This window comes from Ranitomeya variabilis, unplaced genomic scaffold, assembly GCF_051348905.1.
Source record: "Ranitomeya variabilis isolate aRanVar5 unplaced genomic scaffold, aRanVar5.hap1 Scaffold_81, whole genome shotgun sequence".
NCBI lineage: Eukaryota > Metazoa > Chordata > Amphibia > Anura > Dendrobatidae > Ranitomeya > Ranitomeya variabilis.
In genome coordinates this window covers 212,501-239,230 of record NW_027508201.1, presented here as the reverse complement: position 1 = coordinate 239,230, position 26,730 = coordinate 212,501, and the positions used below count along the sequence as shown (strand labels likewise).

General features: G+C 47.1%; 1 protein-coding gene across 2 annotated transcripts in view; it reads right to left on the bottom strand.

Moving 5' to 3' along the window:
• Positions 1-26,730, bottom strand: part of LOC143792829 (piwi-like protein 1) — a 73,791-nt gene that overhangs the window by 13,098 nt on the left and 33,963 nt on the right. The window contains exons 10-15 of one of the 2 annotated variants that reach the window (XM_077279345.1): positions 15,258-15,378; positions 14,318-14,435; positions 13,501-13,615; positions 12,573-12,760; positions 12,388-12,460; positions 12,107-12,307 (exon numbers count right to left, since the gene is read on the bottom strand). In XM_077279345.1, the coding sequence (XP_077135460.1) occupies positions 12,107-12,307; positions 12,388-12,460; positions 12,573-12,760; positions 13,501-13,615; positions 14,318-14,435; positions 15,258-15,378 (816 nt within the window). The remainder of the gene's footprint in view (positions 1-12,106; positions 12,308-12,387; positions 12,461-12,572; positions 12,761-13,500; positions 13,616-14,317; positions 14,436-15,257; positions 15,379-26,730) is intronic. The other variant, XM_077279346.1, reaches the window with a different exon arrangement.

Below are 26,730 nucleotides of genomic sequence, written 5' to 3'. Positions count from 1 at the left end.
CACAGTCCGGCCGTGAATTCGCCCCTCCATACTCCCCTCCAGTCAGCGCTCACACAGGGTTAATGGCTGCATTACACCGTGTTATGCCGCTGTGTAACGCAGTCCATTAACACTGCTATTAACCCTGTGTGCCTATGCAGCTTCAATAGTAAAAAGATCTAATCTTGAAAATAATAAAAAAAATGATATACTCACCTTCTGGCGCCTTTGCCGCTCCTCACGACGCTCCGGGCCATGCACTGCGCTCTCGCGAGATGATGACGTAGCCGTCTCGTGAGACCGCTACGTCATCATCTCGCGAGACCACAATGCATTCTTGGGACTGGAGGGTCGCGAGGAGCATCGCTAAACGCCTGGCCTGGATCCGGGGGCCGCCGGAAGGTGAGTATATAACTATTTTTTATTTTAATTCTTTTTTTTTTTTTTTTTAAACAGGGATGTGGTGCCCACATTGCTATATACTACTTGGCTGTGGTGTATTTCTCTGCTGTATTTGTGCATCATGAATCGTGGTATGTGTTAAAGAGGGGGGCCCACAGACTCTTTCGGCCGGGGCTCTCAAAAACCTGGAGCCGGCCCTGGCTTCACTGATTGGTCACGCCCGGCCGCCCGCGAATTGGGGCGGAATTTGTACCACGCTTCGCTAATTGGTCGCGCCTGGCCGAATCCTGTGTATAAATTGCATTATTCTGAAAACTTCATAAATAAACTACATACATATTCTAGAATACCCAATGCGTTTGAATCGGGCCACCATCTAGTGTGTGTATCTCTCTCTCTCTCTCTCTCTCTCTCTCGAGAGAGAGAGAGAGAGAGAGTGAAGCTGCAAACTGCATCATATAGATAAAAAAATCACAGCAGCACATGTACATGATTCTTGTACATGTGCTGCTGTGTATATATATATACATACACACACACACACACACACACACATCTAGATACATTATATAATGGCAATAATGTAACATTAGTTAATGTAACTGTCTTGAAAAGTTGCAGGTCGCACCCAGGTGTTAATGTGTATTTTCCTGAGACAAGTAGACTTCTGTCTCTAACCTCACCAGGGGGTCCTGCTGGAAGCCAAGAAGAAAGGTAACATTTGACATCTCCTAGCTCTTGAAAGAGAGATGTTAATTACGGCCTGATAGTATCTCTGTGACCGCTGTTACACAAAGGATCTCAAGAGAAAAGAATATATTGATTGGGGGGGCGCGGCCGTGGACCAATCAAAATACAAGCAATTATGATATTAACCTGAGGGGCTGGTCTAGAAACCTGACCTCCAGACCAAAGCTATAAATTAGACCTGTATACCTAAAAAACGTGTTCACATGTGAGGGCAGCCTGAGACGCTCATGTGTTCCACCAACTCCATTCACCCCCCCTTCCTCAGGGAGCACAAAGCAAACTACCAGTTAGATGATTTCTGTAAGTTTTCTCCTGTTTATTTTTATACTGTTTAGCATAAGTTGTAGGTCTTTATTATCATATTTTTATACCTTTTCTTACTGTAAGCACTGAACCTTTTTTGTATTAAAGTATAAAACTTTAACAAGTTGAACCTTGAATGTTCTAAAAGAATCCATAGCCTAAGGTGTGTGAGCCTTATGAGTGGTAGTATTAATATTTCCGAGACTCATCGCCCGTGTGCTCGATGAGTGGTGGCAGCGTGTATGAGCGGGTGTGTGGCCTGGGTCTGTGTGTGATTTATGCTCCCATTAGAGCATAGGACAGAGGTTGAATGCTGGACTGAGAGTGGGGAGACAGATTAACCCTTGCAGGCACAGCCCAAGTCACGTGCTGAGAGCGGGCACGTGACAAATTAGTTACACTGTGAAGGGTTAAACTAAGAAAAATTAAAGCAGGCTTCATTTTGTGCTTTTTGACTCCATTTTGCTGTTTTGAGATAAATTCTGTTACTAGGCTAAAGTTCATTGTTGTTATGAGACCTTGACAATTTGAAAATCACTGACTCAACCATGAAGGGTAACTCCAGATCCTCCCTCAACAGCTTGGCGCCCAAAAGTGGGGTCCCCAAACAGGGACGCCTCTGCCCCCCGGAGGAGAATAAGACAAAGGACCCTCGGACCAGACACAGGCACTGGAAAATTGGGACTGATCATCCCCCACAACAACCACGGTAAGTTGGCAGTTACACTGTTCAGACTGACCATCTGGTGTGGTTTTCCTGTGTTTGTTGCTGCAAAGAGGATGTGAGGTTGTCCCCGATGGTGGGGTGATTCTTGGGTGGAATCATATAGAGGTGTAGTTCCGTTGGGGGCCCAGTGTTCGAACCGTACCTCATAAGGGACGGACACTCCGGATTGACCAGTGATCGTAACTCTATTTTTAGTCAAAATATCCTGAAATCTTGATCACTGTTAGGGTACTGTCACACTCTGCAACTTTCCAACGATCACGACCAGCGATACGACCTGGCCGTGATCGTTGGAAAGTCGTTGTGTGGTCGCTGGAGAGCTGTCACACAGACCGCTCTCCAGCGACCAACGATGTCGAAGGCCCCGGGTAACCAGGGTAAACATAGGGTTACTAAGCGCAGGGCCACGCTTAGTAACCCGATGTTTACCCTGGTTACCATCGTAAAAGTAAAAAAAAAAAAAAACGTACATACTCACATACCAATGTCCGTCAGGTCCTTTGCCGTCTGCTTCCCGCTCTGACTGAGTGCCGCCGTAAAGTGAAAGCACAGCACAGTGGTGACGTCACCGCTGTGCTCTGCTCTTACATTCCGGCCGGCAGTCAGTCAGAGCGGGAAGCAGACTGCAAGGGACCTGAAGGACACCGGTATGTGAGTATGTACGGTTTGTTTTTTTTTTACTTTTACGATGGCAACCAGGGTAAACATCGGGTTACTAAGCGCGGCCCTGCGCTTAGTAGCCCGATGTTTACCCTGGTTACAAGCGAATGCATCGTTGGATCGGTGTCACACACAACGATCCAGCGATGACAGCGGGAGATCCAGTGGCGAAAGAAAGTTCCAAACGATCTGCTACGACGTACGATTCTCAGCAGGGTCCCTGATCGCTGCTGCGTGTCAGACACAGCGATATCGTATGGATATCGCTGGAACGTCACGGATCGTACCGTCGTAGCGACAAAAGTGCCACTGTGTGACAGTACCCTTAGAATCAGGTGTGGTGAGGTGATGGAAGATTGGGTAGGATACGTACCTCAGGAATATATACACTGGGTGCAGAACTATTAGGCAAGTTGTATTTTGATCACATGATACTTTTTAAACATGTTGTCCTACTCCAAGCTGTTCAGGCTTGAGAGCCAACTACAAATTAAGTAAATCAGGTGACGTGCATCTCTGTAATGAGGAGGGGTGTTGTCTAATGACATCAAAACCCTATATAAGGTGTGCTTAATTATTAGGCAACTTCCTTTCCTTTGGCAAAATGGGTCAGAAGAGAGATTTGACGGGCTCTGAAAAGTCCGAAATTGTGAGATGTCTTGTAGAGGTATGCAGCGGTCTTGAAATTGCCAAACTTTTGAAGCGTGATCACTGAACAATCAAGCGTTTCATGGCAAATAGCCAACAGCGTCGCAAGAAGCGTGCTGGGCAAAAAAGGTGCAAAACAACTGCCCATGAATTGAGGAAAATCAAGCTTGAAGCTGCCAAGATGCCATTTGCCACCAGTTTTGCCATATTTCAGAGCTGCAACGTTACTGGAGTAACAAAAAGTACAAGGTGTGCAATAGTCAGGGACATGGCCAAGGTAAGGAAGGCTGAAAAACGACCACCTTTGAACAAGAAAAAAGAAATGTCAAGACTGGGCCAAGAAATATCTTAAGACCGACTTTTCAAAGGTTTTATGGACTGATGAAATGAGAGTGACTCTTGATGGGCCAGAGGCTGGATCAGTAAAGAGCAGAGAGCTCCATTCCTTACTCAGACGCCAGCAAGGTGGAGGTGGGGTACTGGTATGGGCTGGTATCATCAAAGATGAACTTGTGGGACCTTTTCAGGTTGAGGATGGAGTGAAGCTCAACTCCCAGACCTACTGCCAGTTTCTGGAAGACAACTTCCTCAAGCAGTGGTACAGGAAGAAGTTGGTATCGTTCAATAAAAACATGATTTTCATGCAGGACAATGCTCCATCACATGCCTCCAACTACTCCACAGCGTAGCTGGCCAGTAAAGGTCTCAAAGAAGAAAAAACAATGACATGGCCCCCTTGTTCACCTGATCTGAACCCCATAGAGAACCTGTGGTCCCTCATAAAATGTGAGATCTACAGGGAGGTAAAACAGTCCACCTCTCAGAGCAGTGTCTGGAGGCTGTGGTGGCTGCTGCACGCAATGTTGGTCGTAAACAGATCAAGCAACTGACAGAATCTATGGATGGAAGGCTGCTGAGTGTCATCATAAAGAAAGGGGGCTATATTGGTCACTCATTTTTAGAGGTTTTGTTTTTGCATGTTAGAAATGTTTATTTCTAAATTTTGTGCAGTGATATTGTTTTTTCTGGTGAAAATAAACAAGTGAGATGGGGATATATTTGGTTTTTATTAAGTTGCCTAATAATTCTGCACAGTAATAGTTACCTGCACAAACAGATATCCTCCTAAGATAGCTAAAACTATAAAAGCCCCACTCCAACTTCCAAAAATATTAAGCTTTGATATTCGAGTCTTTTGGGCTGATTGAGAACATAGGTGTTGATCAATAATAAAAATAATCCTCTAAAATACAACTTGCCTAATAATTCTATAATGTGAATTTAGACGGGGAACATATGAGTGGTGTTGATATCTGCAATGCTTTAAAAGTTTGGGCACAAGATAGATTAGCGGACCAAGCTACCTCCCTCACAGATGTCACACAGGACAAGGAGGAGACTGCCGAGAAGTTTTATGGGCGTCTTATGGTAGTGTTTAAAGATTTGGGATTCTCACTGTATAATAAAGCCCATTCACACCTTTTTGTGGCAGCTTTAATGTCCGGCCTCAAATCTGAATTGAAAGAGGCAATAATGTCAGTCAGACCTGGTATCGAGCCTTCCACTCCGGATGATGCATTGAAAATAGTAAAAAGTTTTCAGAAGAATTTAGCCCGCTCTGCATCAGCAGGGAAATCAAAGGTTAAACCAGTAGCCACAGCGATTCCTGCTCCAACCTCAGCCCCCACCCCAGCTACAAGGACGCAGCTGTTCCTTATCAGTGGCCCACACAACAGACTCCAGCTCCTGCCCTCCTCCCCTACACAAATTCAGTTCCCTACTCCAATTTCCCTTTTAACCCTACGTCTGGGAAGCTCACTCCCCAGCCCCGCCGTGCCGTGCCAATTTTCGCTTGAAGTGCTGGCGCTGTGGCCGGCCCGGTCACCTTCAGAGAGATTGTCATACCCATGCTGACAGTTGCTACCTTCAGGTTCCCCCTTCCACACGTAACCTGAATACTGGGAACTCTGGGGGATACTCAGAATCAGATAGCCTCAAAATCCTGATAATCGACCATACTGAAGAGATGGCAGACCCAATAAACATACTATTACAAAACCCATCCCTGTGGGACCTTTCCCTGAGGTCACGGCCCAGTTCATAATCTCTCCCACATGTCTGGTAAATTTACTGGGGGCAGATTTATTATCACAGTTCCGCTCCAGAATACAATTCCAAGATGATGGTCAGATGGTTCTTACGTTACATAACCCTTATGCAGATGAACACAATGAGATCTGTATCCTACATGCCCTTCCCATGGTAATGATGGCCCTGATAGGCCCAGATCACCCCCAATAATGTCTGTAGAAACAGTAAAAGGGTTTCTCAAACCTGGTGCCCCTTTTCCGAAAGTCCATCAATACCCTTTGAAACATGACCAGGAGCGGGGCCTCAAGGGGCAAATACAAACATTACTCGATAATGGTGCCCTGATACCCTGTGTTTCCCCATGTAACACACCCTTGTTTCCCGTTAAGAAAAAGACCCCACCCGGCCAACCCCATGTGTACCGGCTGGTACAAGATCTACGGGCAGTTAATGCAGCTACTGTTCTGTAAACACCGGTGGTGCCTAATCCACATACTCTTGTGTCCCAGATACCTCAGAATGCTGCTTGGTTCACAGTCATCGACCTTGCCAATGCCTTCTTCAGCATTCCATTACACCCAGACTGACAGTTTGTTTGCATTCACTTATCAGGGACGACAATTGACGTGGACAGTTATGCCACAAGGGGCCCAAAACAGTCCCAATCAGTTTGCAAAAAATATGGGCGAGTGTTTTTTACCCTGGCAGTTAGACCATCGCTATGTCACGCTGCTCCAGTATGTGGATGATGTTTTGTTGTGTGCACGGACGGAGCAGGAAGCCATTGCTGCCACTGTTCCCCTCCTCAAGTATCTGGCAGATCTGAACTGTCGGGTTTCGGCCTCGAAACTTCAGTTCTGCCTTGGTCATGTGATATTTTTGGGTAACTGTCTCCTTCAGGGTGTCAGACACCTCACAAAAGAAAGAAAAATAGCCGTCAGCTCCCTTCCTTTTTCCAAAAGATGAGACTGAACTCCAGCATTTTCTTGGACTATGTACTTATTGTCGTCAGTGGATACCGGACGCATCCCGCATAATGCAACCTTTCTACAATGCCCTGAAAGACGGTATATGAACTATAAGGAAAGATCAACGGTTTGTATGGAAAGCCTTTATCGTGCCTTCTCTGAATTAAAGCGGCTTATTGCTTCCGCCCCTGCCTTGGGCATCCCGGACTATACTCGACCGTTCCATTTGTATGTGTCTGAGAATGAAGGACACGCAGCAGGGGTACTCACACAGTCACATGGCAATAGACAACGGCCTGTGGGCTATTATTCAGCCCGCCTCGACCCCGTGGCCCGTGCATCACCAAGTTGCATGAGGGCAGTTCACGCCACTCACTCGTTGCTTGACAAGACTGCAGACATAATTCTTGGACATGAGACGCACATTTTTGCCCCACATGATATTGCGGCAATACTGACACTCCAACAGCCAAAACATTTGACTGTACGACGACACTTGCGGCTGCAGTGTTCACTCCTTTTGCCTGACTACAATCAACCCCGCTACTTTACTGCCGGTCCCCAAGAAGGATGGCAGTGATGAGGATTACCTCCAACATGACTGTTCCCAACTCCTGACTGAAGATATAGCTTCCAAAATCCACTTCCAAATCCTGATCTGGTGTTATAAACGGATGGTTCAAGATATGCTGATGAGTTTGGCAGATTCCACAAAGGATACGCTGTAACTACGGAAGACACTGTAGCACACGGAGCTGCACTCCCTCCCTCACAGTCAGCACAAGAAGCAGAACTTCAGGCTCTGTCTACTGCATGTGTTGTGGCCAAAGACAGGCGGGCTAATATATACACGGACTCACAGTATGTATTTGGTATTGCTCATGATTTCGGAGCTCTATGGGCCAATCGTGGGTTTATTACCACCGCCAGGACTCCAGTGAAGAATGCTGAAGCTGTTAAAACCCTCATGTACTCATTCAAATTACCTACCCAGGTAGCCATTATCAAAGTTAAGGCGCACGGTCCTAGGAACAGTCCACAGACTGTTGGCAACGCCTTTGCGGATATGCAAGCAAAAGCTGCTGCTCTCCTACCCGTTGAACCGACCATACCAACTATGGTGACCACATGCTCTCAGCGTAAACAGTTACAAGAAACACTGACTCTACAGGAACCTGATGATCGATGACAGATGGAGGTTTTCTGTCGGACCCCACAAGACCGCTTAATGACGATGCAGAGAATGTCCCCAAAGGAAGAAGTGAAGCAGTGGAAGGCTGATTGAGCATGTATGGACATGGTCTCTGGAAAAAGGACCAACTTGTGTCCCACTAAGCGGATGTATCCTGCTATTGCCACGTGGGCACATGGGCCCACACATTGAGGAAAAAACCAGGCCCTAGCCCTGGTACAGTTGTGGCCAAAAGTATTGACACCCCTGCAGTTCTGTCAGATAATACTCAGTGTCTTCCTGAAAATGATTGCAAACACAAATTCTTTGTTATTATCTTCATTTAATTTGTCTTAAATGAAAAAACACCAAGAATTGTCCTAAAGCCAAATTGGATATAATTCCACACCAAACATAAAAAGGGGGTGGACAAAAGTATTGGCACTGTTCCAAAAATCCTGTGATTCTTCTGTAATTAGTGTAATTAACAGCACCGGTAACTTACCTGTGGCACCTAACAGGTGTTGGCAATAACTAAATCACACTTGCAGCCAGTTGACATGGATTAAAGTTGACTCAACCTCTGTCCTGTGTCCTTGTGTGTACCACATTGAGCATGGAGAAAAGAAAGACCAAAGAACTGTCTGAGGACTTGAGAAACCAAATTGTGAGGAAGCATGAGCAATCTCAAGGCTACAAGTCCATCTCCAAAGACCTGAATGTTCCTGTGTCTACCGTGCGCAGTGTCATCAAGAAGTTTAAAGCCCATGGCACTGTGGCTAACCTCCCTAGATGTGGACAGAAAAGAAAAATTGACAAGATTTCAACGCAAGATTGTGCGGATGTTGGATAAAGAACCTCGACTAACATCCAAACAAGTTCAAGCTGCCCTGCAGTCCGAGGGTACAACAGTGTCAACCCGTACTATCCGTCGGCGTCTGAATGAAAAGGACTGTATGGTAGGAGACCCAGGAAGACCCCACTTCTTACCCAGAGAGACATAAAAAAGCCAGGCTGGAGTTTGCGAAAACTTACCTGGAAAAGCCTAAAACGTTTTGGAAGAATGTTCTCTGGTCAGATGAGACAAAAGTAGAGCTTTTTACAGGAGAGTTTACAGGAGAAAAAGAGGCATTCAAAGAAAAGAACACGGTCCCTACAGTCAAACATGGCAGAAGTTCCCTGATGTTTTGGGGTTGCTTTGCTGCCTCTGGCACTGGACTGCTTGACCGTGTGCATGGCATTATGAAGTCTGAAGACTACCAACAAATTTTGCAGCATAATGAGGGGCCCAGTGTGAGAAAGCTGGGTCTCCCTCAGAGGTCATGGGTCTTCCAGCAGGACAATGACCCAAAACACACTTCAAAAAGCACTAGAAAATGGTTTGAGAGAAAGCACTGGAGACTTCTAAGGTGGCCAGCAATGAGTCCAGACCTGAATCCCATAGAACACCTGTGGAGAGATCTAAAAATGGCAGTTTGGAGAAGGCACCCTTCAAATATCAGGCACCTGGAGCAGTTTGCCAAAGAAGAATGGTCTAAAATTCCAGCAGAGCATTGTAAGAAACTCATTGATAGTTACCGGAAGCGGTTGGTTAGCTGTTATTTTGGCTAAAGGTTGTGCAACCAAGTATTAGGCTGAGGGTGCCAATACTTTTGTCTGGCCCATTTTTGGAGTTTTGTGTGAAATGATCAATGTTTTGCTTTTTGCTTCATTCTCTTTTGTGTTTTTTCATTTAAGACAAATTAAATGAAGATAATAATACCAAAGAAATTGTGATTGCAATCATTTTCAGGAAGAAACTGAGTATTTTCTGACAGAATTGCAGGGGTGTCAATACTTTTGGCCACAACTGTATTTCTACAGTCCTGACAGCACTCAACCGTGTATGTAATATCTGTCAGACCTGCAATCCTGGTCAACTTCAACGTGTACCCCCGAAGCATCTTGCTAAGCCCGACTATCCTTTCCAAAGGCTCCAGGTGGACCACATCACGTTGCCTAAGTCTGGAAGGTATGAATATTGTCTGGTGGTTGTCTACGTTCTCCAGTTGGCCGGAAGCATTCCGTTACCAACATGACTGCAAAAACTACAGCAAAGAAACTGGTGATGGAAGTTATATACAGATATAGTGTTCCAGAAGTCGTTGAAAGTGACCAAGGCCCGGCCTTTTCTTCTCATGTGTATCAGGAGGTTTTGATAATGCTTGGATCCACTGAAGCCCTCCATACTCTGCACCATCCACAATCCAGTGGGAAAGTTGAGAGGCTGAACGGCACACTGGAGGGACAATTGACCAAAATGATGCAGGAGACTACGGCTCCATGGCCAGAGCTCCTACCCATTGTACTGTACCACATTCGTACTACCCTTATTGCAAAACATGGCCTGTCCCCATATGAGATATTGTTTGGTGCTAGGTCCTCTGTTGCAAATTTCCAGTCTCAGCAGTTATCAGAAGAAACTGACCGTACTGTTCAATATGTTATTCAGCTTAGTAAAAATCTTGCTAACACCCATGCTCTAGTTTCTTCTTCCCTTCCAGATTCAGCAGAAACCGATATTTGTTATAACTTGAAGCCTGGTGATTTTGTGGTCGTGAAAAGGCATGTCAGAAAACACGGACTGGAACCCTTGTATGACGGTCCTTATCAAGTCCTCCTCATTACTCCCATGTCAGTAAAGCTGGAAGGTAGGCCGACGTGGATCCACGTATCGCACTGCAAGCTGGTCAAACAGACTAGTGGCAGATAATGGGGCATAATACTTAATACTACTGTTGCTGTCCAAAACCAACTCATCATAGTCACTAATCAACATACTGTAGTACTGGATTACTTAACAGCAGCACAGGGTGGTATGTGTCTGGTTATTGGACCCGCTTGCGGTCATCATACAGATCCCAATAGCACTATGAAGTTAAAGTTAGAAGACATTCAAAGACTCAGAGATCAATATGATAAAGACAATGACCGTAATAAGGACAGTTGGTGGGCAGACACCTTCTCCTTTCTTAATCCAGCCAATTGGTATAAGGGACTTGTGGGCTGGATAGCTGGAATCTTGTAAAGTTTGTTACACATTGCTGCCTTTATCCTTGTTATGTATGTAATACTAAGCTTTGTTCTTTGGTGTATTTCTGTATGTATTAGGAAATTCTGCACTAGAACAACTAATGATGATACCAAAAGCGTTGCCACCCCTGCTCTTCTCTACACCAATTTCACAAAGTTACCTGATGAAGATGCTGAAGCCAAGCGTATGGCTATCTTCAAAAGACCTCCTACACCGTCATCAAAAATTGTTATCCGTAAATTGTAGCATACAGGGGGGACGGGTGCGCCGCAACAGCCATGGCTGGTAACATGGCACCGGTCATGTGAAGACCGTACCCCTCAAGCTTATAGGTTGGGATAGTACCTCTGATGCTGCATATTAGTTAACAAAATTTATCTGGGGGGGAATGTGAAGGGTTAAACCAAGATCAAAATTAAAGCAGGCTTCATTTTGTGCTTTTCGACTCCATTTTGGTGTCTTGAGATAAATTCTGCTACTAGACTAAAGTTCATAGTTGTTATGAGACCTTGATTGTTCTAGTTTGAACAAGAGCACGAGAGTGAAGGTGTATTCTTCTACGAGACCTTGACGTACAGGCTGTTCCTGCATTCTTAGGCTACTTTCACACTTGCGTTGTGACGTCCGTTGCAATGCGTCGTTTTGGGGAAAAAACGGATCCTGCAAAGGTGCCCGCAGGATGCATTTTTTGCCCATAGACTTGTATAGCCGACGGATGGCCATCCGTCGCGCACTGGATGCGTCGTGTTTTGGCGGATCGTCGGCACGGCAAAAATGTTCAATGTAACATTTTTTCGTACGTCGGATCCGCCATTTCCTACCGCGCATGTGCAGCCGGAACTCCGCCCCCTCCTCCCCAGACTTTAGAATAGGCAGCGGATGCGTTGAAAAACTGCATCCGCTGCCCACGTCGTGACAAATTTTCACAATGTGCGTCGGTACGTCGCGCCGACGCTTAGCGACAGACCAGTACCGACGCTAGTGTGAAAGAAGCGTTATAGGTTAAGAAAACTGTGAGCGTGTTCTTATGTTGATTGGTTGAAGTATAACTTGGGATTTGACATTGATCCCCCCAAACAGAGACATGTCTCCATCTGGTCATTCTCAGTTGCCGGCAACGCCCTGTGGATCAATTTGAAAATCACTGAGTCAACCATGAAGGGTCACTCCAGATCCTCCCTCAACAACACCACGGAGAAGGGATAGGTGACAACTGGATTTTACTGTGCATGGATTATGGGTATTGCCACATGGAGGGGTCAAGTTTCACTGCTCCTCGCCACATGGGGGAGAGACGAGCCTCTCGCCATGTATAGGTGTAAGGACACACGTACCGGCATCTCCACTGTCCACAGCTCTCCTCCTAACTTGCAGTTCATCTGTAAGGCGATTTTGGTACAGACGGAGAGGACAGTCTGGGGTTTGCTCAAGGTCCTGGCGACGACGCACTGGCTGGGGATGGGGTAGTCCACGCACAGGTGCTTCTTGATGGCGTCATACTTCATCTTATTAATGCTGGACAGGATACAGACCACCTGGAGAGCAGAGACAGATCATAGGGACATTTCAGACATTCTTGCTGGTCACGTTTCCACCCAGTCCAATAGCTACCCACCATCTCGGTGTGGTCTGTAATGTTCTGCTGGAAGGCCTGTAAATATCCTCCCACCGTGTCCTCGACTTCAACCCTTTAGAAAAGACAAACAAAACGTATGGTGTAAGACCCGCACTGTGCGAGCCCCTCGGCTGAGCCCCCCCCCCGGCAGAGCCCCCCCCCGGCAGAGCCCCCCCGAGCCTCACAGCACCGCCCGGTTCATCTTGATGCGCATTTGCTGTGTGATCTTGAACAAGTTCTGCAGAAGAGCGTTCGCCGCATCGTAATTTCTCCGGGTGTAAAAGAGCAGCCAATTATTCAGATCTCGGGGGCTGATCAGGACGGCACCCCTCAACTCTCGCGACCAGTCAGCAAACTGTGGATTATATTCTGCCTGCAAATAATTCGAAATCACAAATTACATCAGTGCAGGATCTCCGGGATGTTGTCACCCGGATTCTCAGCAGCCTGAGTTACATGCCAGGTCTGTGCAAAGTAGTGGGCAACCAAGAGTCAACCTGGCTTTGAGACAAGAAAGCTGGTGGGGAAGGCTTGGCCAGGGGCAGTCTGTGTCGGACTCCCAAACAGCCTCTGAAAAAGGAGCAAAATGAGTCAAAAGAAGGAAAGAATCCAGGCTGCAGCTCAAGAAGACCCCACAAAGCACTATTGGGCCCTGGAATATTATCCAAACCCCAAAAAAAACCTACTGAATATTTCAAACAAAGGCCTCCTGAAATGTGACGTGCATTTTATATCACAGCTAATTGGGCAAAAAAAAAAATCAAGTCATCACTCGGATCAATGTAAAAGACAAAATAGTAAAGGTGAAAAAGTCTAAAAAAAAAAAAACCCAAACCACTTAGTGTTATATTTTCCTTACAAGAACGGACCTACAGAATTGTTTCCAGGCCATTGTATAACACTGCGGACACTGTAGAAATTATACCCTTTTTCCTTGTATTCACGTTAAGTGCAATTTAATTTTTATCCTTCAAAACTACATCTCATCCTGCAAAATACAAGCCCTCCTATGAAAATGAAAATAAAATAAAAAAATATATGGTAAATAAATAAATAGTTTAGGGGGAATGTGAAGGTGTTGTGGTGCCGTTCACTCTCAACCTAAATACTCACAGATCTGTCTTTTTGCAGGATTTTTTCCGGAGGTGCGATTCTCCCTTCGAACTGTAGGAGTTCGGTATCGAAATTCAGCCCCCAGTCACGTAGCTCTTTCTGAACGCTCTCGTCCCTAAAGACAGGAGAAAAATACAATCCCCGGATTCATCACTACTGGGTGGTGAAAGGAAGGAGCCCAATAAATATCTTGCTGGTGCTCTATTGGCACTGTATCTATCTTTAGAACAGGACCCCACTGTCAGGAATGGAGAAGTGGCCATTACGTCTATTGGATCCAGATGAGACTATCCAGCAGCTTTAGGGACCACAAGAGCTGCCTTACCCCAGTATATGGCTTTACCATCTCAGAATGTGTTTCGCCGCTGCTTCTTCTGGAGGTGTGGTTCCCCGGAAGAAGCAACGGCGAAACGTGTATTGGGTTACGTAAGCATCAAACTGAGGTCAGACATCTCTTGTTATGCGGTCTTATTTTTATCTCATCACGCAAGGTATCCCTCGTGTTTGTAGTCAAGTAGCGAGCAAAGCAATAGAGGAATGTCTCCGATCTACTGCTGTAATGAGGCTGAAGGGTCAACATCTCAGAAATTCCAGCTTATGTGAGCTGTTCGGTCATGCGCCAATCATACTGACAGCTGAGGCCGCTATCAGGAGCCTCCGTACTGTTCGGTATGACTGAGGCACTCACAGCCTCGATGGGGAACCAGTTTTGAAATCACAGCAAACTCAAGACATGGCTTCTAACCAAACTCACCTTGCCCAAAAGAAGGCCTAGGTCAGAGGCAGACGGCCCTTACCAGCCACCGTGGCTACTTACTTGTGTATGTAATTCAGGAACTTCCCAACTTGCCGCTCCCTCTGGTCTGGTGGTAAGCGAGTGTGAACGGCCAGGTCTTTCATGACGTTGAAGTCGTTTCTCATTCTGTCGGTCAGACCTGTGTTATAAAGATGAAACGGTAAGAGATGAGAATACGAGCAGCTGCCTCCTGGTGAGGAGCCCTGGGGGGCATTACTGGGACCGGCGCATTTCAGAAGGGGATCCCTAGCGAACTGCAAGACACCAGCCATACAGCAGACAGGGCAGATCAATTTTTTTATTTATTTTTTTTTAAACGGTAAAATATTTTTTATTCTTTATATATTTCTATTATTTCCTTTAATTTTCTACATTATTTTGAAGTTTATTCGGGGACTTCAACATCCAATCATTTGTGCTACACCACAGTACTGCAGCATATTGTGAAAATTCCACGGCAGGAAGCTGACGAGCATGCGCACCGTTTAATGCTGCTATCGGAGATTGACAGCGGCATTTAAATGGTTAACAGCAGCAACAGGAACTCAAACAGGACGGCCACGACTGTCAGAGACAGATGCTGGCTATATAATCTAGCACAGCTCCTCATTGCCTCCTCATGTGAAGACCCTTCCCAGGACGTCTATTTGTGGGAAGGCATTAATATTGCATTTGCGACCGTTCCCACCACCTTCTTGAGCTTTACTTTAGGCTGTTCTCACACCTATGACATTATTGGTCGGTGCACACCCTGCGATGTCCAGACATTATATAGGTCTACGGTCAGCTGAGGCCAAGACCGGAAGCCCACGGCCAGTGCAGACAGAACAGTCAGCACTTGGACCAAGAATGTTGGACACAAATCCAGCCCTATAGCTATTTAGCCACCATTTACAATCACAGAGGTAACTGTGGCGTAGTCAGCGAGCTCTGCTAGTAACCTGCCAGGGACTGCGCTCACCTGTTAGGTTACATAACTCTGGCACCAGTACGATGGCTCCGTTTTCGGCTCCCGGCTTGGGCCTCCGGGGGATGTTCACGATTAGCGGCTGGCTCATGTCCTCCACTTGTTCATTGTATTGCTGAGGGCGATGCAAAATAAACAGCAGGATGATGAACGTCTCAGTTATCAGAGCTTTGTCCAAGTCACCAGCAAATAATAAAAAAATCACCCATAAGCAAAATTCTTTAAAAAAATATAAATTAAAAAACTCGCTCTATCGCTTCATTTTCAGCTCCTGTTGCAACTGTGCACCCAGCCAGGACAGCACAGCTCCATGCAAGATGTAGTGGGGATATTTGAGCCGAATCAAAGAGAAGATGATTTTGGGTGTTTACCGTAAAATATTTCTCTGAGCCTTCTGTGGAGAAACGGGGAGGAGGGGTGGGGATGGGAGGTCAGCAGGTGCCCTGATCCGCTAGCCAAAACACATGAATACCCAAGATGGTGCAAATTACAGAGTCTCACCTTTCTGCCGATTCACCGGGATTAAGATTAAAGCAGCTGGGACTTCCAGCTTCCAGGACAGACTACCCCCACCTGTGGCACGCACAGAAAGGAGGTACTGACAAGCTTAGGAAGATGTCAGTCCATTGAGGCAGAAGGCCAGTTGACAGAGGGTCACAACCTGGCTTCTCCGAAAAACTCCATGGAGCCAGGTGACTGGTGGGTCCCATTACTTGCTTTCATAAACGTATCCATGGAGCTCAGGTGACTGGTGGGTCCAAATACTGACAATCCCAAACGTAACCATGGTTCAGCGATAGTGAATGGAGCAGATCTGCATTCTTTAAGCCGGGGCTGTGGTCCTCTAAGCTGACATCCTGAAGAATGTCAAATCTGTGTCCCTCGTGATGGAGCCATGATGTCCTGGCTGCTGTCCTGTAGAGAGTTTCTGGTTCTTCGGATCTCTTGGCTGTCCGGATGTATATCTGTTTACGAAGGTATAGCTTATAGAGGCGCTTATGTCCTCTTTTTATAGTTAACAACTGTCCTTCAAACATCCAGAGGTAAAGCGGAAGAATGGTGACAAGGTCAACTCACATTGTTTAATTATTGTATCTATTTGCATAGTTTTTCCTCCTGTTTTGCAAGTCAACAAGCCAGCTGGCCTGGACAATGTGTAATCAACATTTCAGCAAACATTGTTCAATTATGCGCCTCTAGTTGCCCAGGATAACAGCACAATACGTTACATCAAATTTCAACTTGCAAGTCAGTATTACAGGATAATGTTACCAAAAGTCTGTTTTCTTGACGAACCAAAAAGAAAAATTCAAAAGTCAACATGTAGATAACAGTTAGTGACTCCTGGCTAACTGAAAATAGGGATTTTTGTGTACTCACCGTAAAATCCTTTTCTCCGAGCCTACCATTGGGGGACACAGACCATGGGTGTTATGCTGCTGCCACTAGGAGGACACCAAGTTGAAACAAAAAGTTAGCTCCTCCTCTGCAGTATACACCCTCCTGCTGGCTCCCAGAGAACCAGTTCGGTGCAAAAGCAGTAGGAGATCATAAACTTCATATCAGATTAAAGAAAAACCAAGCGCAAGCCAAAAAACTAACAGGGTGGGTGCTGTGTCCCCCAATGATTGGCTTAGAGAAAAGGATTTTACGGTTAGTACACAAAAATCCCTATTTCCCCTACGCCTCATTGGGGGACACAGACCATGGGACGTCCCAAAGCAGTCCTTGGGTGGGGAGTCACATCAGAGATCTAACCCCATGTACCAACTGACTACAGTTGCGCTACCTGTTGTGAATTAGACTTTTTTTTGGCTCCCTCTTGTGGTCACTAGTGATATGACTCTGGGATTGTCTTTCCTCAGTTTGGCACCCACCTGGGTCGTTAGTCCAGGGGTGTTGCTATATAAACTTCCTGGTTTCTCAGTCCAGTGCCTGGCATCGTTGTAATCAGTTCCTTTCTGTTTGCTCCTGTCTGCTGGTCTTGGATCTTGCAAAATTAAGCCAAGTCCTGCTTCCTTGTTTTTTGGTTATTTGCTTGCTCTTACTTTTTGTCCAGCTTGTACTAAATGTGATTCCTGATTTTGGTGGAAGCTCTAGGGGGCTGGTGTTCTCCCCCCGGGCCGTTAGACGGTTCGGGGGTTCTTGAATATCCAGCGTGGAAATTTTGATAGGGTTTTTGCTGACCATATAAGTCATCTTACTATATTCTGCTATTAGTCAGTGGGCCTCTCTTTGCTAAATATCTAGTTCATTCTTACGTTTGTCTTTTCTCCTTACCTCACCGTTATTATTTGTTGGGGGCTTGTATCCAACTTTTGGGGTCTTTTCTCTGGAGGCAAGAAAGGTCTATCTTTTCCCTTCTAGGGTTAGTTAGTTCTCCGGCTGGCGCGAGACGTCTAGAACCAACGTAGGCACGTTCCCCGGCTGCTGCTATTTGTGGTGCTAGGATTAGATATATGGTCAGCCCAGTTACCACTGCCCTATGAGCTGGTTTTTTGTGTTTGCAGACTTGGTATGTACTTTTGAGACCCTCTGCCATTGGGGTCATAACAGCTACCGCCGCTTGCAAAATACATCTGCGAGGGGCCGTTTGTGCAGAAGTCTGAGAGCGTAAGCTGTATCAAGTTACAGCCTTGCAGACCTCTTGTGCCGACACCTGATGCCAAAAGGCACAAAAAAGAATGTCTACCGACCGAGTAGAGTGTGCCGTAATCCCCATTGGGATAGGCTTGTTTCCTGACACAGTAAGACATCTGAAAAGACAAGTGAGACCATTTGGTATCGTAGCCCTGAAATGGCTAAACGGTGCCCGAGACCCTCAGGAAGCAGATAGGGCGTCCGACCTACTGAAGGGCGCCGTCTTCTAGATGCACCTTCGGAAAGCCTTTATTATGTCCAGGTGTGAAAGGCTCATTCCACCGGATGTACTGGAGCTGGACAAGAAAAGAGAGAAGGACAAAGTCCTTGTTAAGGTGGAAAGAGAAAAACCACCTTGGGAAAAAACGGAGACCATAGATGATTCGATGACAGCCTTGTCCTGGGGGAAAATCAGGAAAGGAACGGAACTCGACCAAAAAGAGTGGTAGCTCTGAAACTTGGTTGATAGCGCAGCGAGAAGAAACAGACGACTTCAGAGACATCCTGCAACGGTTCGAAAGGCGTCTGTTAAAAGGTAACCTGTCACCCCCCCAGGCGTTATAAACTAAAAGAGCCACCTTGTGCAGCAGTAATGCTGCATTCTGACAAGGTGGCTCTTTTAGTTCTGGGTGCAGTAACTTCCGAAATAATCAGTTTTATTTGTCCGAAATACCTGCTCCTCAGTCAAGTGGGCCGGCGTTTCCCCCCCTGCTTCAGACAGCACACAACTGTCACTCACATCTTCTTGGCGCCGCCTCCCCCTCACCGCTGTTTTCAAAAGTACCCAGCGCCTGCGCTTTTATCCCCTGCCTGGTGCAGGCGCAGTGAGTGCTGGCTGTCTTTCCTCATATGCAGCCCAGCTGACTGCGCATGCGCTGCTGCCCTGCTTGTGAATCCCAGCCCCGCAGTGACTTATGATTTATTCACATTGCGGGGCTGGGATTCACAAGCAGGGAGGCGGCGCATGCGCAGTCAGCTGGGCTGCATATGAGGAAAGACGGCCAGCACTCACTGCGCCTGCACCAGGCAGGGGATAAGAGCGCAGGCGCCGGGTACTTTTGAAAACAGCGGTGAGGAGTAGGCAGCGCCCGGCACCAAGAAGATGTGAGTGACAGCTGTGTGCGGTCTGAAGCAGGGGGGAAACACCGACCCACTTGACTGAGGAGCAGGTATTTCGGACAATAAAACTGATTATTCGGTAGTTACAGCACCCAGAACTAAAAGAGCCACCTTGTCAGAATGCAGCATTACTGCTGCACAAGGTGGCTCTTTTAGTTTATAACGCCTGGGGGGGGGGGGACAGGTTCCCTTTAAAGCGCACCCGGGACCATATAAAGGTTGCAGGGCTCTGAATGCAAGCTATAGGAGGATACCACATGGGAGACCCCCTGAAAGAAAATGCTCACTTAAGGAATGGAAGTAATTCTGAGCTGGAATAAAACAGATAAGGCCAAGATCTGGAATTTGAGAGAGGGAGAGAGAGGAAAAAAAAAAAAAAAAAGAAAAGCTGAGCGCCAAATCTGATTCCAGACCAGTTTGGAGGATTTCCCAAATTGGAGGGAACAGAGAAGACATGAGGACGTCCTGACAAAAAAACAGACGCTGGCAGAGCAGATTTGGATGATCCGGCAGTCGCCATAGGACATCGACGACTATCTGCACTCAATCTGCATATCACACCAAGTGTGTCCTAACCTGGGCGATAAGGATTACTGGAATCCCCTCTGCTCAGGTCTACCTGAAGACTCTCGGAAGTAAATTAAGCGGGGAAAAAAAGCACGTGCTGAAGATGAAGCCGCGGAGAGACTCGTGTATGCTCCTTGATGGTCTATAGATCCCAAGACCGAGCTCTGAAGTGGAATACCTTGGCGCTCAATCTTGAAGCCATCCGATCCACGCCCCGAGTCCTTAAATGAATAAATTTCTGTCGAAAGGCCTTCCATTGTCCCAAGGCGAGACCTTGACGGCTACAAAAAAACTGCCGCCTGGGATATGGACTGCTGAAAATACTGAGTGGTTCCTATCTGCCCATTGGGCAATATGGGCTACCTCATGCATGGCCACCCTGCTGTGGGTACCCCCTTTAATGACTGATACATGCAACAGCTGTGGCTTTATCCGATAGAATTCGGATGGGGTGACTCGGCAGGAGATAATGGAACTGTTGCAGGGCTATCCTGATTGCTCAGATTTCCCAGACATTAATCAGAAGGCTCGACTCCCGAGTTGATCAGCGCCCCTGAGCCATGAGGTGCCTAAGACTACTCCGCAGTCAAGGAGACTGACATCGGTAGACACCACTAGCCATTAAACCGGGAGAAAATATTTCCTCTGGAAGAGAGAAGGCCTCAATGTCCATCACCTGAGAGGCTGCCTGATCCGCCGGAGCATGCAGCATCGGCGATCAAGGAAGAAAACGGGTTCATGCTGCAGGGGACAGAGAGTCAGCTGAACGAAAAAGAACGATCATTTCGATTGCTGTCACCATTTTGCCCCAGTGCCGTCACAGCAAACCAGATAGAATGATGGAGTGAGTGGTTAAGTGCGTGGGCTCTGTGTTAGAAAAGACTCGGACCTTGTGTTGAGGGGGAATCACTAACCCTCGGAGGCAGAGGGGGAATCACTAACCCTCGGAGGCATCCAGGGTCATTCCTTAAAAGGATATCCATTGGGCTGGAACGAGGGGAGCCTGTATACATTTATCCACAAGCTCAGGGGAGGAAGAGTATCGCCAGAGATGCAAAGACCCCTGATGAGAAGGTCGTCTGAGTAGGGCAGAAAGATCACGCCTGGAGAGTGCAAGATGGACATGACAGCCGTCATGACCTTCGAGAGCACGATGTGAACTGAAAATGCTGTTTGGGAATGGCGAAGCACAGGATTGTTTAGAGAGGGGAAATTCGAATATGTAGAAAAAAACATCCCGTTGTCGATGGATGTTAGAAGCGTCCCTCTTATCGACGAGTGACCATGATCCTTTGGTAGGATCTGATGCCAAGACTCCAGATTGCAAGGCTGTAGTACTAACCACTGAAACAACGTGCTGCATTAGAGATGGATGAATTATCCCAGTCAGGCTGGTGAAGACCCTGACTGATAGAGGAAGGATAATGAAGGGACTGTATCGCTGGTCAGTGATGCCATGGGCTGCGTCAGCGACAAAGACCACACTGGGGGAGGGTGAGGTATAGTGTAGTCTAGATCCCAGCCTCAGTAAAATGAGGCTGTAAGACAGAATACCTCATGACCTGTTAATCTCATGAATCCTTTGCAGGAAAAAACAACCGTGCCTCAGGGTTAGAGCACTTACCCAGGGCTGTTGCCCAATGGTGCTGCAGGTGCGATAAACTAAGGTGGGATTTTGATCCCAGGACCCCATGCAGCCAAAGTACTGAGCAAACGTCAAACAGATTAGAGTAGAACACCTTGAGCCCCTCGTAAATCTATGGTGTCCGAAAAAGGATTTTTTTTTGCACACAGAGTCCGTTTTCTATTCAATGAGCCATAAAAAAAGAAACACCTTCTGAACGTGATGGCATCCGCCGCTGATGGCTAGCTGCGCTGCACTGCCTCCAAAAAGGCGACCAGGATACCATGGCTTTAGCTACCCCTGCCGCGGCATACGATGGATAGAGCTGAACCAGAGGTCTCAAAGATGGAGCGAGTCAGTCTCTGACAGTCTGTGGGTGATGATCCATCCGGCCAGGATAGGATTCTGAATACCGAAACGAATACTGGTGGGTTCACCGCAGGAGATTCAGCTCAATCTTTCCACAGATCAAAACAGGGGCGTACCACGCCTCAAGAGGGTGCTGACCCTTCAGATGTTTAACACGTTGCTGTCAGCGCTGGTTAAGTATAACCCAGACCTCTGGGTGAATGGTAAACGCTTTTATGAGAGCGATTAGTCCTCTTGAAGGGCACTGTGTTCTGGGACAGAACCTCAATCCTCGTCAACCTTTAGAGTCTGATTGACGGGCTCAATAAGAGAGTCCCTCATTTTCTGGAACTCTGGTGAGTGCAGATCCGGGAAAACATCCAACTCAAACTCAGAGTCTTGTTCTGCAAATCACTAGTGAGGGAGAGCGAGAAACAGACCTCACGGACGCCAAGGCCCGAGATTGCTCGGGTAACTGTACCACGGATCCGATTTCTAGACGCTTGTACGGTTCTAGAATGCTTGCGGCCCCTGCTAGCCTATGACTCCAGTGTAGGAGAGGATCCAGTTATATCAGACCTGCTGAACGCTCTGATCCACAGAGGAATTAAATCTCTTTTGGCCAGACAAGCCACGGATTGCTTCATTGACGAAGCCCCTCAGGGGAACTAGGTACACTGGGATAGGGGCGATGGAGGGCTCCTGAACGCATTTGAGGTTTTGCAAGTTGGATAAAACTAAAAGTCTTACTGGACCCTTTGGGAGCTTGGACCGTGACGTTGTCATGGCGCCTTTAAGGAAACTGCATGCAGAGTCGTTGTAAATGCCAAACTGTCGCCCCTGTGGGTCGGCCCCAGAAATGCATCCTCGCTGCCAGAGTAAGCCCCCCGCCTGCCAGCGTCGCCGCAGACCGCCTGTCCAGTGCCGCTGCTGGTCTAGGACCATGGTACAGGGAGAAAGGGGTCACCCTCAATCCGCCATCCTTTTAATAGGGAGGTAGAGAGGGACTTACACCTCGGACGAAGCCGGGGACTAAATTTTTGCGACTGGCGCGTTACCTCAGGTGTTAAGCTGTCAGTTCCGGAGGATTCAGCTTACCCAGGACCTGCTCTTGTGTCCCCAGGGAAGATGTCTGTGTCCTCACGGCTCGCAGCGCTTCTGTCAGCTCTGCTGTTACTGTCACCGCTGTCAGGAGGCCGGCTCCGTTCCTGAGGTGTAGAAAGATGGCCGCCGAGAGGAGGGGCGCCTCTCGTTTAGGACGAGAAGCGTCAGAAGTGTGGGTAGCGCCGGCTGCGGTGGGCGGAGCCATGAAAAACACGGCCTAGGCCAGCTAGAAGCCGGGGACTAAATTTGTGAAGCCTGCCAGAAATGAACGCCGCCCACAGCGCAAACAGATAGATGAATAAAGCGGTGTAAAACTCCGCTTGACACCGTGACACCGCTCCCCCAGGGACCAGGACCCCGTCTCTGCGACCAGATGGTGCCAGCCGCAGTCATTCTCACATTTTGAGGTGATGTAGCAGAGCTGGTGCAGACCTGTTGCATTGTGGCTGGTCTTTGGATCCCCCCCCCCATAGTCAGGGGGGTGGAGAGGGACTTTCTGCCTCCTTCCATCATCCGCTTTCAATCAGTGGTGATGCAGTGGGGGCTGCACTGACGCCATAGTGGGCCCTCTGTTGTCCATGGAACAGGGCAGAATGTCCGGCATTAGGCCTGGCTCCAGGAGAGGATAGAGGCAACACTATGTGCTAGCCTTTTGTTGGTGTGGGGAGATCGGGACCGAGAAGGAACCGTCGCCCCTGAAGTGAGCTCAGGCACCCCACATCGCAGGAGAGGGTACGGGAAGGAACTCTCCGCGTTGTCGCCTGTTGATTCGGGGGAGATCGGAGCCTTGAAAGGAACCGTTACCCCCTTCACTCCATTAATTAAAAAATAAAAGTTTACGGAAAAGTAAAAATTAAAAAAGAACGTTGGGGTCTGAACCAGACCCAAGTGCCTCCTACAGACAATAAGCAAGAACTGGTTCTCTGGGAACCAGCAGGAGGGTGTATACTGCAGGGGAGGAGAGAACTCTTTTTGTTTCAACTTAGTGTCCTCCTAGTGGCAGCAGCATAACACCCACGGTCTGTGTCCCCCAATGAGGTGAAGGAGAAATAAAGGTCTGGTTAATTAAGATAAAATGTTGGGTCGTGACTCCTTTATTGGGGGACACAGGAAAGCATGGGTGTATGCTGCTGCCACTGGGTGGCTGACACTAGGCAGAAAAAAGGCCAACTCCTCCCCATCAGGCTACACCCACCCAGAGAACTAACCAGTTTTGGTTAGTGTCCAAGGAAGTCAGACACGGGTCCATGTTCAGACCAGTCTCTACCATCTTTTGTTTTACTAATAATTTCCCTTTTTCTTTCAGATACACCTTGTAACAGTGTGTAAATTCTCACAGTTTTCCCAACTAGGGGACAGATAGAACAGTGTGGCGGCATCCACATCGTCCCCGCTCTAGTCTGAGAGGCGAGACCCTATTCCCCGTAACACTTCACAAGTGTCTCGGGGCAGCTCGAGGTGGAGTGTCCTGCCTTTCGGCCCCAGTGTCCCCTCCTAGCCTCCCTCCCATCATCCATGGTTGGCACCTTCTGGGACCATGACTGTGTGGGAGGGAAGACGTACCCATTCCAGCGACCCCCTCACCCAGAAATTCCTGATGCAGTCTTCAAAACAACGAAGTAGGAGTCGGGACCACATCTGGAACCAGTTACCTCTCCCTCCCTTCCAGTCACTTCCTGGCGGCGAGGGCTCCACAGGACCAAAGGAAAATGTTGATAAAAGATGTGGCACAGGCACCCTACTGCTGGATAGCGCCCCACTTTATTACCGTCCCTTCTCGGCCTTTTTTTTTTTTTTTCCCTTCAAGATAGTGCCCCGTTTATTTTTGTCCGACAAAGCAATTTCCACATTTAGGCCCCAGCTTCAGCCTAGTTCCATTCTACGATTAGGGCACACACGATAGCCAGAGTGGCGGAAACTTCCTCGTCTTTTTTTCCAGCTAATCACGGAAGTTTTCACTGTCTCTCCAGCGCGGACTCACGACAATGGCCACAAAACATCTCTTTCCAACACCATAGAGTTAATGGACATATCATTCCCATACCATAGAGACTACAGGACATGTCTCCCCAGGGACATCCCACTCCAAAACCACAGAGTTTATGGGTTAAGTTTATGTCTCCCCTCACACTAAGACTATGGCCAGCGTCACACTCAGCGTATGAAGACACGGTCCGTTTTTTAAGGCCGTAATACGCAGAAATGTTCCAAAAATAGTGATCCGTATGTCATCCGTAGGCAGGGTGTGGCAGTGTATTTTGCGCATGGCATCCTCCGTATGTAATCCGTACTGCGATATTTTCTCGCAGGCTTGCAAAACCGACATCTAATGGATTTATGGGCTCAAATGTTCATTAAAACATATATACACACATATATATATATATATATATATATATATATATATATATATATATATATATACACACACATACACACACATACACACACACATATACAGTACAGACCAAAAGTTTGGACACATCTTCTCACTTAAAGATTTTTCTGTATTTTCAGGACTATGAAAATTGTAAATTCACATTGAAGGCATCAAAACTATGAATTAACACATGTGGAATTATATACTTAACAAAAAAGTGTGAAACAACTGAAATTATGTCTTAAATTCTAGGTTCTTCAAAGTAGCCACCTTTTGCTTTGATGACTGATTTGCACACTCTTGGCATTCTCTTGATGAGCTTAAAGAGGTAGTCACCGGGAATGGTCTTCCAACAATCTTGAAGGAGTTCCCAGAGATGCTTAGCACTTGTTGGCCCTTTTGCCTTCACTCTGTGGTCCAGCTCACCCCAAACCATCTCGATTGGGTTCAGGTCTGGTGACTGGAGGCCAGGTCATCTGGCGTAGCACCCCACCACTCTCCTTCTTGGTCAAATAGCCCTTACACAGCCTGGAGGTGTGTTTTGGGTCATTGTCCTGTTGAAAAATAAATGATGGTCCAACTAAACGCAAACCGGATGCCGCTGCAAGATGCTGTGGTAGCCATGCTGGTCCAGTATGCCTTCAATTTTGAATAAATCCCCAACAGTGTCACCAGCAAAGCACCTCCACACCATCACACCTCCTCCTCCATGCTTCACGGTGGGAACCAGGCATGTAGAGTCCATCCGTTCACCTTTTCTGCATCACACAAAGACACGGTGGTAGGAACCAAAGATCTCAAATTTGGACTCATCAGACCAAAGCACAGATTTCCACTGGTCTAATGTCCATTCCTTGTGTTCTTTAGCCCAAACAAGTCTCTTCTGCTTGTTGCCTGTCCTTAGCAGTGGTTTCCTAGCAGCTATTTTACCATGAAGGCCTGCTGCACAAAGTCTTCTCTTAACAGTTGTTGTAGAAATGTGTCTGCTGCTAGAACTCTGTGTGGCATTGACCTGGTCTCTAATCTGAGCTGCTGTTAACCTGCGATTTCTGAGGCTGGTGACTCAGATAAACTTATCCTCAGAAGCAGAGGTGACTCTTGGTCTTCCTTTCCTGGGGCGGTCCTCATGTGAGCCAGCTTCTTTGTAGCGCTTGATGGTTTTTGCCACTGCACTTGGGGACACGTTCAAAGTTTTCCCAATTTTTCAGACTGACTGACCTTCATTTCTTTAGTAATGATGGCCACTCGTTTTTCTTTACTTAGAATTTGTATTATGGCAAGAAAAAAAAGCAGCTAACAGTCTATTCAGTAGGACTATCAGCTGTGTATCCACCAGACCTCTGCACAACACAACTGATGGTCCCAACCCCATTTATGAGGCAAGAAATCCCACTTATTAAACCTGACAGGGCACACCTGTGAAGTGAAAACCATTCCCAGTGACTTCCTCTTGAAGCTCATCAAGAGAATGCCAAGAGTGTGCAAAGCAGTCATCAAAGCAAAAGGTGGCTACTTTGAAGAACCTAGAATATAAGACATAATTTCAGTTGTTTCACACTTTTTTGTTAAGTATATAATTCCACATGTGTTAATTCATAGTTTTGATGCCTTCAGTGTGAATGTACAATTTTCATAGTCATGAAATTCAGAAAAATCTTTAAATGAGGTGTGTCCAAACTTTTGGT